Raw genomic sequence first — 12,979 nt, forward strand, 5'->3', positions numbered from 1 at the left:
TTTCAGAATGTGCATCTACAAACTTTGCACAAGGTTTTTACAGGGGTAGCTCTAAGTCTGAAATCTTGAATCTTCACACTCTTCTGCAATAAATCAAACTACTATTCTAATGCCATTAGTAATGCAGCAGAGCTAAAAACATGAGAGGCTGTGCCGGCATTCTTGCCCAATGACCTAATTCAGCACTGTCACCGAACTCTGCTCAGGCCTGTTTGTACACGTCTGTTCACCCATCTGAGGCAGTGGTATAGGGATTGCTTCATTCAGTTTCTATACCATAACCTGGACTCAGCCAAGAAAACCTATTTCCTGCCAAGGAATAGCCACTGTGTGGACTGGAGGCTCAACACTAAAGCCTTCAGGAACCAATCCATGGATACCTTAAAGACTGTGTAGGTCACTGTTAAAGGAAAGAATCATTCCACCACATAAAAAGGCACTTCTTCCTTTTTTAAGATCCCCTAAAGCAAACAAATGAGCTTGTACAGACTCTTTCCATCAAGTTGAGATGAAGAGATAAAATAAAAATGAATGGATTTTAAATTATGTCCACTTCTAGAAAATGTTTTTTCAACAGGAAGAAACAGCCATCAGTAGCACTGTTGCTATTGTTATTACCGTTACTTAAGTGCTGTAGAGCCTCTGTCTCTATGACTGGTCTTTCCACACAGGGAAATCTTTGCCATTTCTGAAAGTATCATTTCTCCTTAGGCTTAGGGTGGGCTGTGTTGACACAAGATGTTCACAGTCTAACCTCGCAGTCTGGTTCCGTCTACGTTATTTGAAAGATATTGCAATATGTTGGTTGTACAGATATCCACACTGGCTGTCCCAAGCTCTGTACAGCCAGACAGACTGGCTTGCTGATCCACTCAGTGAACCTTCTTCGCTGAAGTCCACAACAGTTTTCTCTCAAAGTGGTGGGAAACCACATATATCCCTAATGTACACCACGTCAGCCTCTTTTCCAAACTCTAGCCTCCATGGAAATGCTTCCTACTTAGTATTTCAGGAACAGTGATGGCATGTGTGCTGCAGGGCAAGTATCAGAAGAGCTTCCTCAAAAGAAAAGACTGCTGTGAGATGTCTTGTCTGCTCCAAAGGCTATTAAGGAGACAGCTCAGTCTTTTCTGAAAAGTTTACATTCTGAAAAGATTAGAGTATTTATCCTGCTACAAAATAAGTCAGTGGTAAAAATCACATTCTCAACTTCAATTAAAAGAAAGCTAAACTGTGCTGACTTGAACACAGTCCTTTTTAAAAAAGTACCTAAGTTCTTTAGTCACAAATTATACGTAGAGTATATTTTCCCTCAAAAGTACTAGTATATGCCATTCTGAAAGTTACAGAGTTTAAACATTCATGACTGTCACAAGACAAACACAGGAGCTCAAAGCATGTAAGAATTCAAGGTCATACAAGATCATTCTGAGCACCTAAAATCCAACACAGACCTGAGCAGAAGGCTTTGAACAGCCGTTCCCATCCTCTACTCACGTTTGCAGAGTCCTGTGCTATCCACGTAGAACTGGGTTTGGCAGTGAGAGAGGCAAAGGCCATACACAGCTCCTTCCACGGGCTGGTGAGGCTGCAGTACATCCTCTGGCACCCGGCACTGCAGACAATGAGAGGCCTCCGGGCCAACGCAGGTGTGGCAGGATGGGTGGCAGCCTGTGGACAGGTCAAGAGAGCAATCAGAGCTGCAGCTGAGCACAGCTGTCTCAGAGAGGAGAACAAGGCACAACAGCCTGATATCTGGCCGTAAATGTGAGAGAGAAAGGGAAGAAAACACTGGTTGGGGCACTCTTGTTCATCTTTCTTTCCAGTTTTGTATTGCCATGGACAATCTGATACTCAAAAGAGCTAGCAAAGTGCATACACTTTGCAGCAACTCACAAGCTAAGAAATCTGTTCCGTAAACAAATAGTGTGCTGTATTTTCTACAACGGAATGGGGATTTTAGGAAAATACTTTGACATCTTTCCCATCACCCTCAAATAACACCTCTTTTCTTGAATAAAGTTGATGAACAAATGTTGGGAAAAAACTGCAGTACAGTGCCACAGGCAGTCAATTTTCCTTTAATGTCTGGAACTGCAACAGTGAACACAATCTCACTAGGTGAGACAGCAAGAAATGACAGTCTGAATGGCTCATAGGAAGCATAAATTCATCTTCTGAATTTTCAGGTTTTCCACTGCTGCAAAAATGACCTCAGTCTTAGCAAATCTGACAGGTGTGTGTAGAATTTCATTCACCTCTTAACTCATGTCAAGAAAAAATTGGAAGAAATGGATGTTTATTTCAACAGCATGGAGAAAGAAAGTCCCCCAAATCACTAAATTCTGAGGGTATGAACACAGAAAATATTTGATAAAATTTGATTTTTCTCAAAGTAGAAAATAAGCAGCAGGAAAACACAGGAATTACTCATTGACCAGTTCAGCATAGGATAGAGGATGAGAATCACAGCTGTGTACTCCGAGCACAGCCTGACAAAAGCTAATATAGATACACTGTTTTACAGCAGCTGGGGAACTTACTCCAAGTACATAGCTTACCCTTGCAGATGCTGTGATCCTGGTAAAAACCCTCTCCACAGTCCTGCAGGCACTGGCCCTGGCGCAATGCCAGAGGAAAGGAACAGGAGGTGCAGTGAGTGGCCAATGGTCCCTCACACGTGGAGCATGAATCGTGACAAGCTGATAAAGAAACAGAGCACACAGAACTGAAATATCCCATTTTTTCTCCCTGAGAGAGGTGTTGCTGATACCGCTTCCTCCAGCCAATGAGAGCTCCCTGTTGGCATGATATTCAGCTGTGTGAACTAATGAGAGCAGAAGTGCACGTATATTAATAACTATTAACAGTGATAACACTCACTCACATAGTGTTTTGAATATGTATCTTAACATGTCTTAATATGCTTTGCAAGGCAAAGAGTCTATTTAAAACAATCACAAGTGAACCAAAGAAAACAAAAAATTAAATTTCCCTGTTTCCATTCGTACTTCTGTCCTCTTAACATTCCCTCCCCACAGATAAACTTCCAGGGAAAAGACAACATGTGGAGGGTGTCTTGAGAGCCTTAGAAAAGGTTATGCAAATATGCCTCTTACCTCTGCATCTCCCATTGCTACTTGGGAAATACCCGTCTGGGCACTCTGAAATGCACTTCCCATCATGTAACAACTTATCTGAAGCGCAGGTCAAACACCTGGGTTGGTCTGAATAGCACGTTTCGCAGAACTGGTCACAAGCTGCCAAAGACAACAGCTCATTATCAAAACGCGCTCAATCAGCAAAGACCAACAAAGCCATCAATCTGGCCACAGAGATAAAATAAAGGAAGCCAAACCATGTCTTCTCTCTTAGTCAGAAAGGCATCTTTTAACACTCCTCTCCAGCCCAAGTAACCTTTCACATTTCCCTAGAGTAAGTAGTGACTTTCACGGAGGTAGACGTCTGAGTGCAGATGGGTATTCACTGACCTGTATCTCGTCTAGGATTCTTGAGTAAGTACAAATACTTGAAATGGGTCTAACACCAGCACTCCCTCCACTCCTGACACAACCCCTTTCAGGTAATGTAGTATGTTTTTTCTGTTCACCAACAGCCTGTGAACAGGGTACACCATTCTGAACAATGTTATGTATGAAAACCATCTCATTAATCTTTATATACCTTTGTGCAACAAGCATCAGTTAACAGACAGTTCAGAAAGTAAAAGATGGGGGAAATGTTGTTAAAAAAAAGAGTAATTCATCCACTCCCTTTTCTTCAAGTCAAAGTTTTAAGCATGAAAATGCATCTAAAATCAAGCATGATAATGTTTCTTATCAATTCCTGTGGTCTATATTCTCTCAGGCAGTCAGTTCCGAAGTTAACTGACCTGACCTGTTGCCTAAGAGCACTATGAAACTCTGGCTTTCCCAAGTCAGTAGCACTACTGCTGCTGTATATGCAGAAAGGCCAAGCATTTTACTTAACCAATATTTGGTTCTTTCCACCAGTCAGCCAGCCTCTCTCTGAAACAGCTTACAGCTCCCCAGTTGGGTATCAAAATGCATGGTTTTGGTAGAAGATGAAACGTCTGAATCCTGGAGGTTGTGAGGGACAGCTGTGCAGTTTTATCACTGGCAATAAAAATCAAAATTATGGCCAAGCTGCAACTAAGTTAAACTTCCTTTTGAGCTTACATGATTTTCAGCTGTAGATGTAAGATTTCAAGCCTGCACGCTTCAAAACACAAGTGAGTAAAATTTACTGGTATAGACATCAACCAAACTGAAGGGGAACCTGGTCAAAGTAAAATTAATCCAGAAGTGGCCAGAATAGCAACGATTTTGTCAACATGCTCCAGGTTTTAAGGCCTCTCTAGCTAGCTGTGGCTCAGACAGACCTGCATAAAGACAGACAATCCCTGCATCATTTCTACTACGCTGGACAGTCCTTCAAAGCAGCTGGAGGTGGCTGCCAGCAAAACCCCAGACTTGACCTGAATGGTTGTGGCAAATTTTACATTCTTTATTTATTTGAGATTTTTTTTTCCCCTTCGTGATCTGTTTGACTTAGGTCTTTTAATTCCCTCTAGTCATCTCTTCCCCTTTTCTCAGTAAACCTTCCCAGCTCCCAAGTCTCATCTGTTGTGCAGGTATTAGTTACTGTGATGCTGAATTATAATCAAATTTACAGAAACCTGATGGTAAAGGCCATTTTTCTTTCTGCAGACAAATGCATTTGTCAAGCCCTCAGAAACAGCTCAGTCTTTCAAGCTGTTCAGTGAGGGAAAAAAGCTTAAACCTTTCAGCATCTGATTAGCTTAAATGAATTTAATCTTACAAACAAACAGCAGCTTTCCTCATCCGATATCTATGCACAAGGTGCATCTGGCTTCTTAGACATGAATAAAATCACAGCTGCTTCACAGCTAAATGAAATATTGATTCCTTTTTTGCAGAGCATTTCTCAAACTTCTTGCAACTGGAGAAGAAAACAGGTATTTACCGCTGCAGATTCCATCCTTTGTATAAAATCCCTGTCCACAGCTGGCCATACAGAGCCCTGCTTTTAGCACACGTGATGTGTCTTTGCAGGACAAACAATTGTTCTCAGCAGGACCCCAGCACGAGGAACAGGACTCATGACAAGCTGCAGGAAAGAAAGGTGCAGGATTAACGAACTATCAACTTCCAATCATCTCTTTAAAATGAAGAGATTGCAATAATTAACTTTTTGGGGTTTTGTTCCTTAAACTCAGAGGCATTCACAGCTTCAGAAAAGGAAAAGAAAACAAAAAACCCCACTGCTCTTCTTGTGTTAGTATCTTTCATCCAAGCCATTCTAAGGGGTACAATTTACAGATTCGTTTTGTAAGTGCTATATGACATGCAGTATACATCAGAGCAGTTTCTGTAGCTGTAATCAGACTAGGAGGAGAGTTGGTAACACTTTCATCTTGGTGCTAGGGGCTGTACAAGCAGATATGGAAACGGGAAGATATCCCATCAAACACTACTTGAAAAACAGAGCTGCAATTAGATCCTTGCAGTGACTACTGACATTAACCCAGCTCCACATATAAACACAGAATTAGACTGCAGAGCTGCGGTCAAGAACCTGCAAAATTAAAACCAAGACAGCCTACTCCTAGAAACAGCTCCTTCTGCCCTTCCAGGACTCTGCACCGGTGCAGAAGAAACTGACTTCTGGCTTTTGGCTGATCTGTTCAAAAGGGGCAGAAATCCTCAAGTACTCTGACTGAATAATTCCAGGGGAAAGGTGGGCAGTGGGTCCCAGGTCCAGTACAGCGGGCACTGCATATCTTTTCCTTGACACTGCAGAAGAGAAGGGACATTCCCTCACTGAGTTAACAGCTACTTCTTCCTCTGGGTGAGCCATGTATCATGGTTGGGACACAGTAATGTTTCAGATAATCCTGAAGTATACCACATTCCTGCATGCAGGCAGTATACATGCCCTCTCTGTGGCATCTGGGTACAGGAACACATAGGTAGAACAGAGTGATCTTCAAGCATGATGATTCTGACAATTCTAACTGCATAGAGATCAATTCTGCCTCTTAAACAGCTGTTGAACAAGCCACCTTATTTGAAACTGTACAAGTTCAGCTGCGGGGGAACTTCAGCCCAGTATGGTTACCGTTTATAAAATTTGTGACGCAGACTCACGTTAAATCCTGTGCTACCAGTGCTTGCAGGAACTGTGCAAATTACAGTTCTTTTAGCTATTAGATTTTTTTCTCGATTACACCCAAATATGTTCCAAAGATGTTCTTAAATCACAAAAACGCAGGTACAAGCTTGCACTCTGAGACCACAGCAGGTGGGAGAAAACAGAACTTTTTGACATTTGCCCTGTATCTGCAGACACATCTAAAGTTGCAGCCACCCAAGAAAAACTCATTTGTGAGCAGTCTCAGTGTAACACAGGAACCAGTGCAAACAGCAGCAACTCATCCACATAACTAAGAGCATATTTACATACAGAACAGTGACAAAAGCAAACACCTTCCTGCCAAAACAACCCCTCTAAGTGACAGACAAAAGTGTTTGCAATCTGGGTAGCCTAAATTTACAGCAAGCCAGTGATCACCACTATGCCCATCTTACTCCTGTTTTGCATGGTTTCTATGTTTCTTCTGTCTGCTTGAGGCCGCAGTTGCTCTTGGGTTTGTTAATTAATAAGATGGAGTATCTGTGTGCTTATATGAGTCATACTGCACAGAAGAAGATAAACACCCGGTCTTAATGGATCTCACTGCTCCCCAAGGCAGGGAAGTGTTATCATCTCCATCTCATACGGAGGGGAACTGAAACACACGAGACATGACATGACATGCGTGGGATTAGAACAGAGAGTGTTTAGGGGGCCAAGACATGGGACAATTGAGTTCATGCCCAGCACATGGTCCTTTGATATTCTGGATGTTCCTTCTCCACATTTTCACCTCTGTTTATTTTTCCCTTTTCTTGTCTTCTCCTGTTGCCTTGTAACTAGCTGTTTGCTTTCCTCCTTATCACCTGCATCTTTCCTCCCACCCCCCTTATTCTAGATCTCTACAGAATGCTGTGGCTTTTCCAGTTCCTAACACTCCTATGTGACCAGTGTCTCATAAGGACACTAGGCATCCCGTATCCCCTCCGACTCCTACAGCAAGTGCCATCATCAGTATCAATCTAATTGTGGCTGAATCACAACACGATAAATACCAAACATCCCATCCCAAGATAAAGATTGTGCACACTTTTCTGCTCCAGTCAATAATTTCCCTCGCTGTTAAAAAGCTGCATCTCATTCCAGCTTCAATGATTCTCAGGGCACGTCTACACTCGAAAGTTAAATGCAGAGTACGAGCTCATGCTGTAAATTCCTAAGTACTGAAATGTCCTCACTTCACCTTCCAGCTGTGAGTGTTTTGCTCCTCTCTGAGCTCAATCTAACTTCCAACATCTTTTTGAAAGAGTGGACACCAGGACTTGGATCCTCTAATTACAGACTTCCCACAGTTTGACCCCCCTCACTGTTAACCTGCCTCAACATGTTAACACATCTGAACATATCCAGTTACTCGCAAAGTTCTCAAGTCATCTCCAGAGATGTTACTCCTCTCCAAGAGACACCTCTCTCCTGGCAGCCTGGCCTCCAGATTCTGTTTTAAAACAGGCAGCCTTGCATACAACTGTATTAAAAATGCACTTTTGATGAAAGCCAGGTCAGTTGGGCAAATGTGCTTTGGCTCCCACCACACACTGTTCGCTGCCTGCACTAAACCAAGTGCTCCCAAGCACATCCTCACTTCAGGCTTTTCTCTCAAGCAGTGCCTCAAGCTGTCCCTCTGTGTAGGTCAAAATAATGACTTCACCTACCACCAGCGCCACACATTTTGCTGGATGTAAGTCTACCATAAACAATACCTGCTGACTCTGGCTCTCTTAAGCCTTTCTATGGACATATGGCTGTAGGGCTAACAGCAGCAGATAGGCCAGCCCAGCCCACTCCCCAGTTCTCTGCTGCCAAAAGAAACTCACCACAAATGTTACTCTAAACACAGCTACCAAGAAAGGGAGTGAGACAAGAAGGGTGGGTGTTTTAGACAAGGTGGGCTAAGAGCACTCCCAGGGCCATAATGCTAGTGGGGAAACCTGTAATGTCTATACTCAAGCCTGGTAATCATACAAACCTGCACAGTCTGCAGGCTGGAGGAGATTAAGATCTTCACTTCCTCTTTCCAGTTCTCAGTTGGCTCTCACTGGCCCTTGGCTAAGATCCTGCAAATCCACTCCTGGGTATCACAGTGCTCTCAAGTCTTCTAGTGAGGCAGCTGTTATGTTAAAATTGTGTATTGTTTTAGAGGGGGGGGTGACTTCTGTGGTATCTCAGCTATGGAAAGGCTACACTGAGAGAATTAAAGATGAAGTACAACCTACCAGAGGTCATCAGACCTTCTGAGAAGCTGCAGTGAATTTGGCAAACTGGTATGAAACAGATCCTCTGGACTCAAAGCTACCAGGCAGAGACCAGGCCCAAATTGCCTCTCTGAGACAGAAAGGGACAGAAAGGGAGGGATCTAAATAATGACGTTTGGAAGAAAGGAAGGAGAAAGAATGCAACACGATTTTTATAAAGACCACCATATGTAGCATTTGGAAGCAGTGCAAACGACTCAAAGTACAGGATTGGTAACAATTTCTTCAGGTGGGCCAACAACAACAAAAAAATGCTTGCAACAAGAGACTCAGCTCTGATGTGCTGCTCCAATCGTTAGCTCTGCTATGCAATCTACCCTCAGGAACAGGCTCCTCACACTCCTCTGACACAGCCATTTCTGTATGCGAGGTGGCACGCACCTCCAGGAGTTATCAGCTGCCAGTCTCCAGATGACAAACACGCACAGTCTGATTCATGCTCCTACAGATACAATCCTTCACTTCCTGTGCTTGCAGTGACAGGCACAGGCAATTTATTTTCACAGGTCTTGAGGACTTTTCTGTCACAAGTCCAGCAGCTACTAAATCCCAGCCAATATCTCCACTCCGTTTGCTATCAGATGTTACAATTGTAGCTGGAGTTGTAAGCAGTGGACCCCCAGCCTGTAGGACCTGGGCTCCACGCAGTTGAACAACAGCCCCAACCCATTCCTGCCTTGTGTTTATACACACTCACACACACCCTGCCTGCAGAAGTTTTGGCTCTTTCAGTACTGGATTACTGCCACACCCAACAGTTGTTCTTCACCGAAACAGCCAGTCACCAACTCCACTGAAAAAGCAGGGAAAAAAAAGAAAGCATTCAATGAGCCACTGTCAGCTAAAACATCTTTGCCTACAGCAACTAGGTGGCTATGTGAAAATAAATCAACAGAAGTGACTGCAGCACCAGGAAACTGTTTTCACCCTTCCTGCCTATTTTCAGTTTAGATTTGTAGGGTCTGTTTTGCATTGCCTCCTCCCTTCAGTGTGGACACTGGACTTTATGCAAGACACTGCAGCTTAACCAGACACTGCCACTGAAGGAACGGTGTTCAAAAGAATATAGTTGCCCTTTCAGTTTCAATAGATCGTGCAATTACTTTGCCTCAGCTGACATGATGGTATTCATTAAGCTGCAGTAACATGTCTTTCCAGAAAATCAATGTTAAACAGACAAAACTTCCAAGGTCTCGATTCTTGCTTAAAGCAAGAGCACTCCAGTGGCTCCTGAGCCAACAGGTCATTTTCTCTGCTCTCTTCCTCAGGAGTTGCAGGGGTGTAATGTAGGAGTCTCATAGAAGTGACACAAGCCCAGGCTTTTAGCAGATGAGAGGTCCTGCAAAGTGATGTTTCTGTTTTTCATGATAGACAGTAAGTCAGAGAATCAATTAAAGATCCACTCACCAAACGGTCTCTTATCTGCATCAGTGCAGGTACAACATTCCCAGGTTTGATGACAGCAGGAGGGCTAATGCAAATGGCATCCCAGCAAGAACAGTAAGAAGTCACTGCTTGGCTTCGGGAAAGCACAGATGCAGTCTGACTGCTCAGTGCTGTGTGGTACCATTAACCACTCCTAAACTGCCCTCCTCACTGTGAGCTGGGCAAGCTCAGCTTAGTCATATTCAGTCGTTTATCTCAAGGTAAGACCCCACAGACAGATACGGCAGAGAAAAAACAACAGTCATGAATAAAAATCCAAGTATTTTGCTACTGAGTGAGCTGGGTCTCTTAATGTCAAGTTACACATTTCGACATTCGCATTTTGGGAGCTCAAAGCAGAAACACTTGAGTTCTGCCTAGGCATTTGAATAATCTTGAAAACATAAATAATTAAGTTAGAAAAATGCAGTGAGAGCACTGAACACTGCAAGTCCTTCAAACCCCTCTGTTCTACCAGGCAGACATCTTTTATTTTTGCTTTCCTTTATCTTTGGTGGGGGTTTTCTTAACTGTTTCCACAGCCATTTTCTGACAAGGAAGACTTCATCTACCACTCTGCTCTAAGCCTGATACAAACTGTATTCTCAACTGTATTTTCTCTTAATGGTATTAATACTTTACAGAAGCAGGTGGAGGAATGGGGCAGGGAACAACCCTGGTGTAAGATTAAAATACAGGGCAGAGATCAAACAACTGTATTCCAAAATTCAAAATAGATTCAATTAGACCAGATGTTATAAAACATAAACAAAAGGAAAGACTAATTCACTGTGTTTTACAATGCAGACAAGAGGATGGAGTAAGAAACCTAGTTCTACAGGTCTTTTTCATCTCCAGAGCAAATTTCTCAAGAGGGAGTTTACTGGAACTATAGCAATTAACACAGTCTAGTTCATACATTCTGTGATTTTGGAACACGCTTATTGTAGATGTTAAAACCATTATGAGAAAAATATTTCTGAACAGTCTAAAGCTCATCTGGAAAATCAGATTAGAGATTTGTAAAAATAAAAAGGATACAAAGAAAGAGTGAATGGCAATGAATTATGGACTGTATCTGAAATTTAAGACTTTCTCCACTGGTTTGACTTTATGCAGAAAATGCAGCCAGGCAGAACTAAAGCAAATTGGTTTAATTCCCTTGAGGAAATAGGAACAAATTTTCCCAGCAACTTTCAGCTACAAGCATGCGTGACTGTAAATTTGGATGGAATGTACAATCAGTAATCTACAAGCCAGTAATAAAATGAAACATTAGCCTTTCCCTACTGCTTCAGCAGTACATGGGCACTGCCAATTAAAACACTAGGAGCAGGTGGAAAGGAAATGGTAAAATAAAACTAAATGAAGTATAAGATTATGTGATACTTAGGTCTATAAATTCTTTTGGACTGGGTCTCTCTTTTCTATTTATACGTGCACAATGGGGCCCTAGTCTATAGTTGCTGCTGGAGACAGAGGTTTTTTCAGACTTTCAAACCTGAAATAAATGGTCAGCTCTGAAGCCATGAAGGCAAACCACTTCAGAAAAGAAAGCTGGACAATCTAAAGTGCCTTCCTCTGAAATCTGCCAAAACCTGTATTTAATTTTAAGCAGGAGGGCTAGTTCCAAAGAAATTTAAGTGAAGGCTCAAGAAGTTAAGCATGTGCTCCACCCCTTTGCTGAATTAGAGCTGCAGAAATAATTAGAATCCTTCTAAAAAGGCCAATATCAAGAGGAGAAAAGTGTTAACTTTAGAGAAAACAATTAAACTGTCATGATGAAAAAGCAGCTGTCTTACAGTCTTGGAAAAGTACAAGTAATTCAGAGGAGCGGGGAAAGCTCATAAAAGCACTATCATAGTTCCATCAAAGAGAAGACTGTAACTTCCTAATCTTATTCTCGGCCTTCCAATTGCTAAGATAGAGGGTTTAGACACATCCCAATGTTTTATAGAATTACTAATTTTTTGTAAATATGTCTCCTGAGAACAGTTAGTCCAATCAACTTTCAAGAAGAATGCACCACATTAAAGAAATGACTGGCAAAATGAAGCAAAAAAGTCTTCCAAGAAGTATTTTCTGTGCAGTTTTCCAAGATCTGTCAATCCTCTATCCCTCCAAGCAATTTTTTATGCACTTCTAAGTACTGTCTCCTGAAAAGTCTGGCATTAGCAGCTGCAGTTAGCCTGCACTGAACTAAAAGAAAACTCCCACAGATCAGGCTGCCAGGCATGCCTCAAGGTGTTTTATCTTTAGTAAAATTAGTGCATACAACCTGTTCTGAACCCTTAACACAATAAAAACCAGAGTTACATTTCCAAAAGAAAATTCTGAATTGAAAGAGGGCGAGGGTGAAAAAATGCAGTGTTCAAAAGCAAGAGTGTTTTATTCCAACAGAACATATCCGCTGAGGAATTTTAATGAATATTTCCCCAACCAGTAATCAATTTTACGCTGTGTGACTTAGTTCCTCTGTTCACTCTTTTCATTTACTCTAGGGTGAACATTAACACCTATGTCAACAGCAGATCCCTCAACAGAGAGTATATCTAATAGCTCGGGTAGAGTTTCTGTCTGCTGTTTTGCTACTACAAAGCATTGCAGTCTTTTTGCCCTGAGTTACCTGTGCAGAGGAGCAGATCCTGAAAGTATCCCTTCCCACACGAAGACACACATTGCCCATTCTTCATTAGCAGGGATGTCTGGCACGAGGAGCACACAAATCCACTGGTACAAGCTGAGCATGTTTCATTGCAGGCTTCCAAGACAAAGAATAAAAAAGAAAGATGTATTAATCCTATATGTCTTGATGTAGCAAGATTCCTCTGCTCTGATAAAAGGAGATGATTTTGCCTCATTCTGGCAAAAGAGTTTGAGAATTTTCACTTTTCAAGGGCCTCCACCTGAAACCTCCTGAAGTCTTAATCCCAGGGTTACTATTCAGTATGTGCCTGAATGCTTTTCCAAACAAAGCCCGGCCATCTCTTTATAATAAGCCTGTGGGATCTTGCAAACAAAAGCACAGCAAGGCACAGAGAAGACAGTCATCTGACAGGGTATAA

At 42.2% G+C, this 12,979-nt stretch overlaps 1 protein-coding gene across 1 annotated transcript in view; it reads right to left on the reverse strand.

The window, feature by feature from the left end:
* The window catches only part of FRAS1 (Fraser extracellular matrix complex subunit 1), a 173,025-nt gene that overhangs the window by 80,713 nt on the left and 79,333 nt on the right, over window positions 1-12,979 (reverse strand). The window contains exons 13-17 of the mRNA XM_026847900.1: window positions 12,541-12,675; window positions 5,008-5,151; window positions 3,120-3,260; window positions 2,562-2,702; window positions 1,498-1,671 (exon numbers count right to left, since the gene is read on the reverse strand). Of these exons, the coding sequence (XP_026703701.1) occupies window positions 1,498-1,671; window positions 2,562-2,702; window positions 3,120-3,260; window positions 5,008-5,151; window positions 12,541-12,675 (735 nt within the window). The remainder of the gene's footprint in view (window positions 1-1,497; window positions 1,672-2,561; window positions 2,703-3,119; window positions 3,261-5,007; window positions 5,152-12,540; window positions 12,676-12,979) is intronic.

This window comes from Athene cunicularia, assembly GCF_003259725.1.
Source record: "Athene cunicularia isolate RWA chromosome 4 unlocalized genomic scaffold, athCun1 chr4_part2, whole genome shotgun sequence".
NCBI lineage: Eukaryota > Metazoa > Chordata > Aves > Strigiformes > Strigidae > Athene > Athene cunicularia.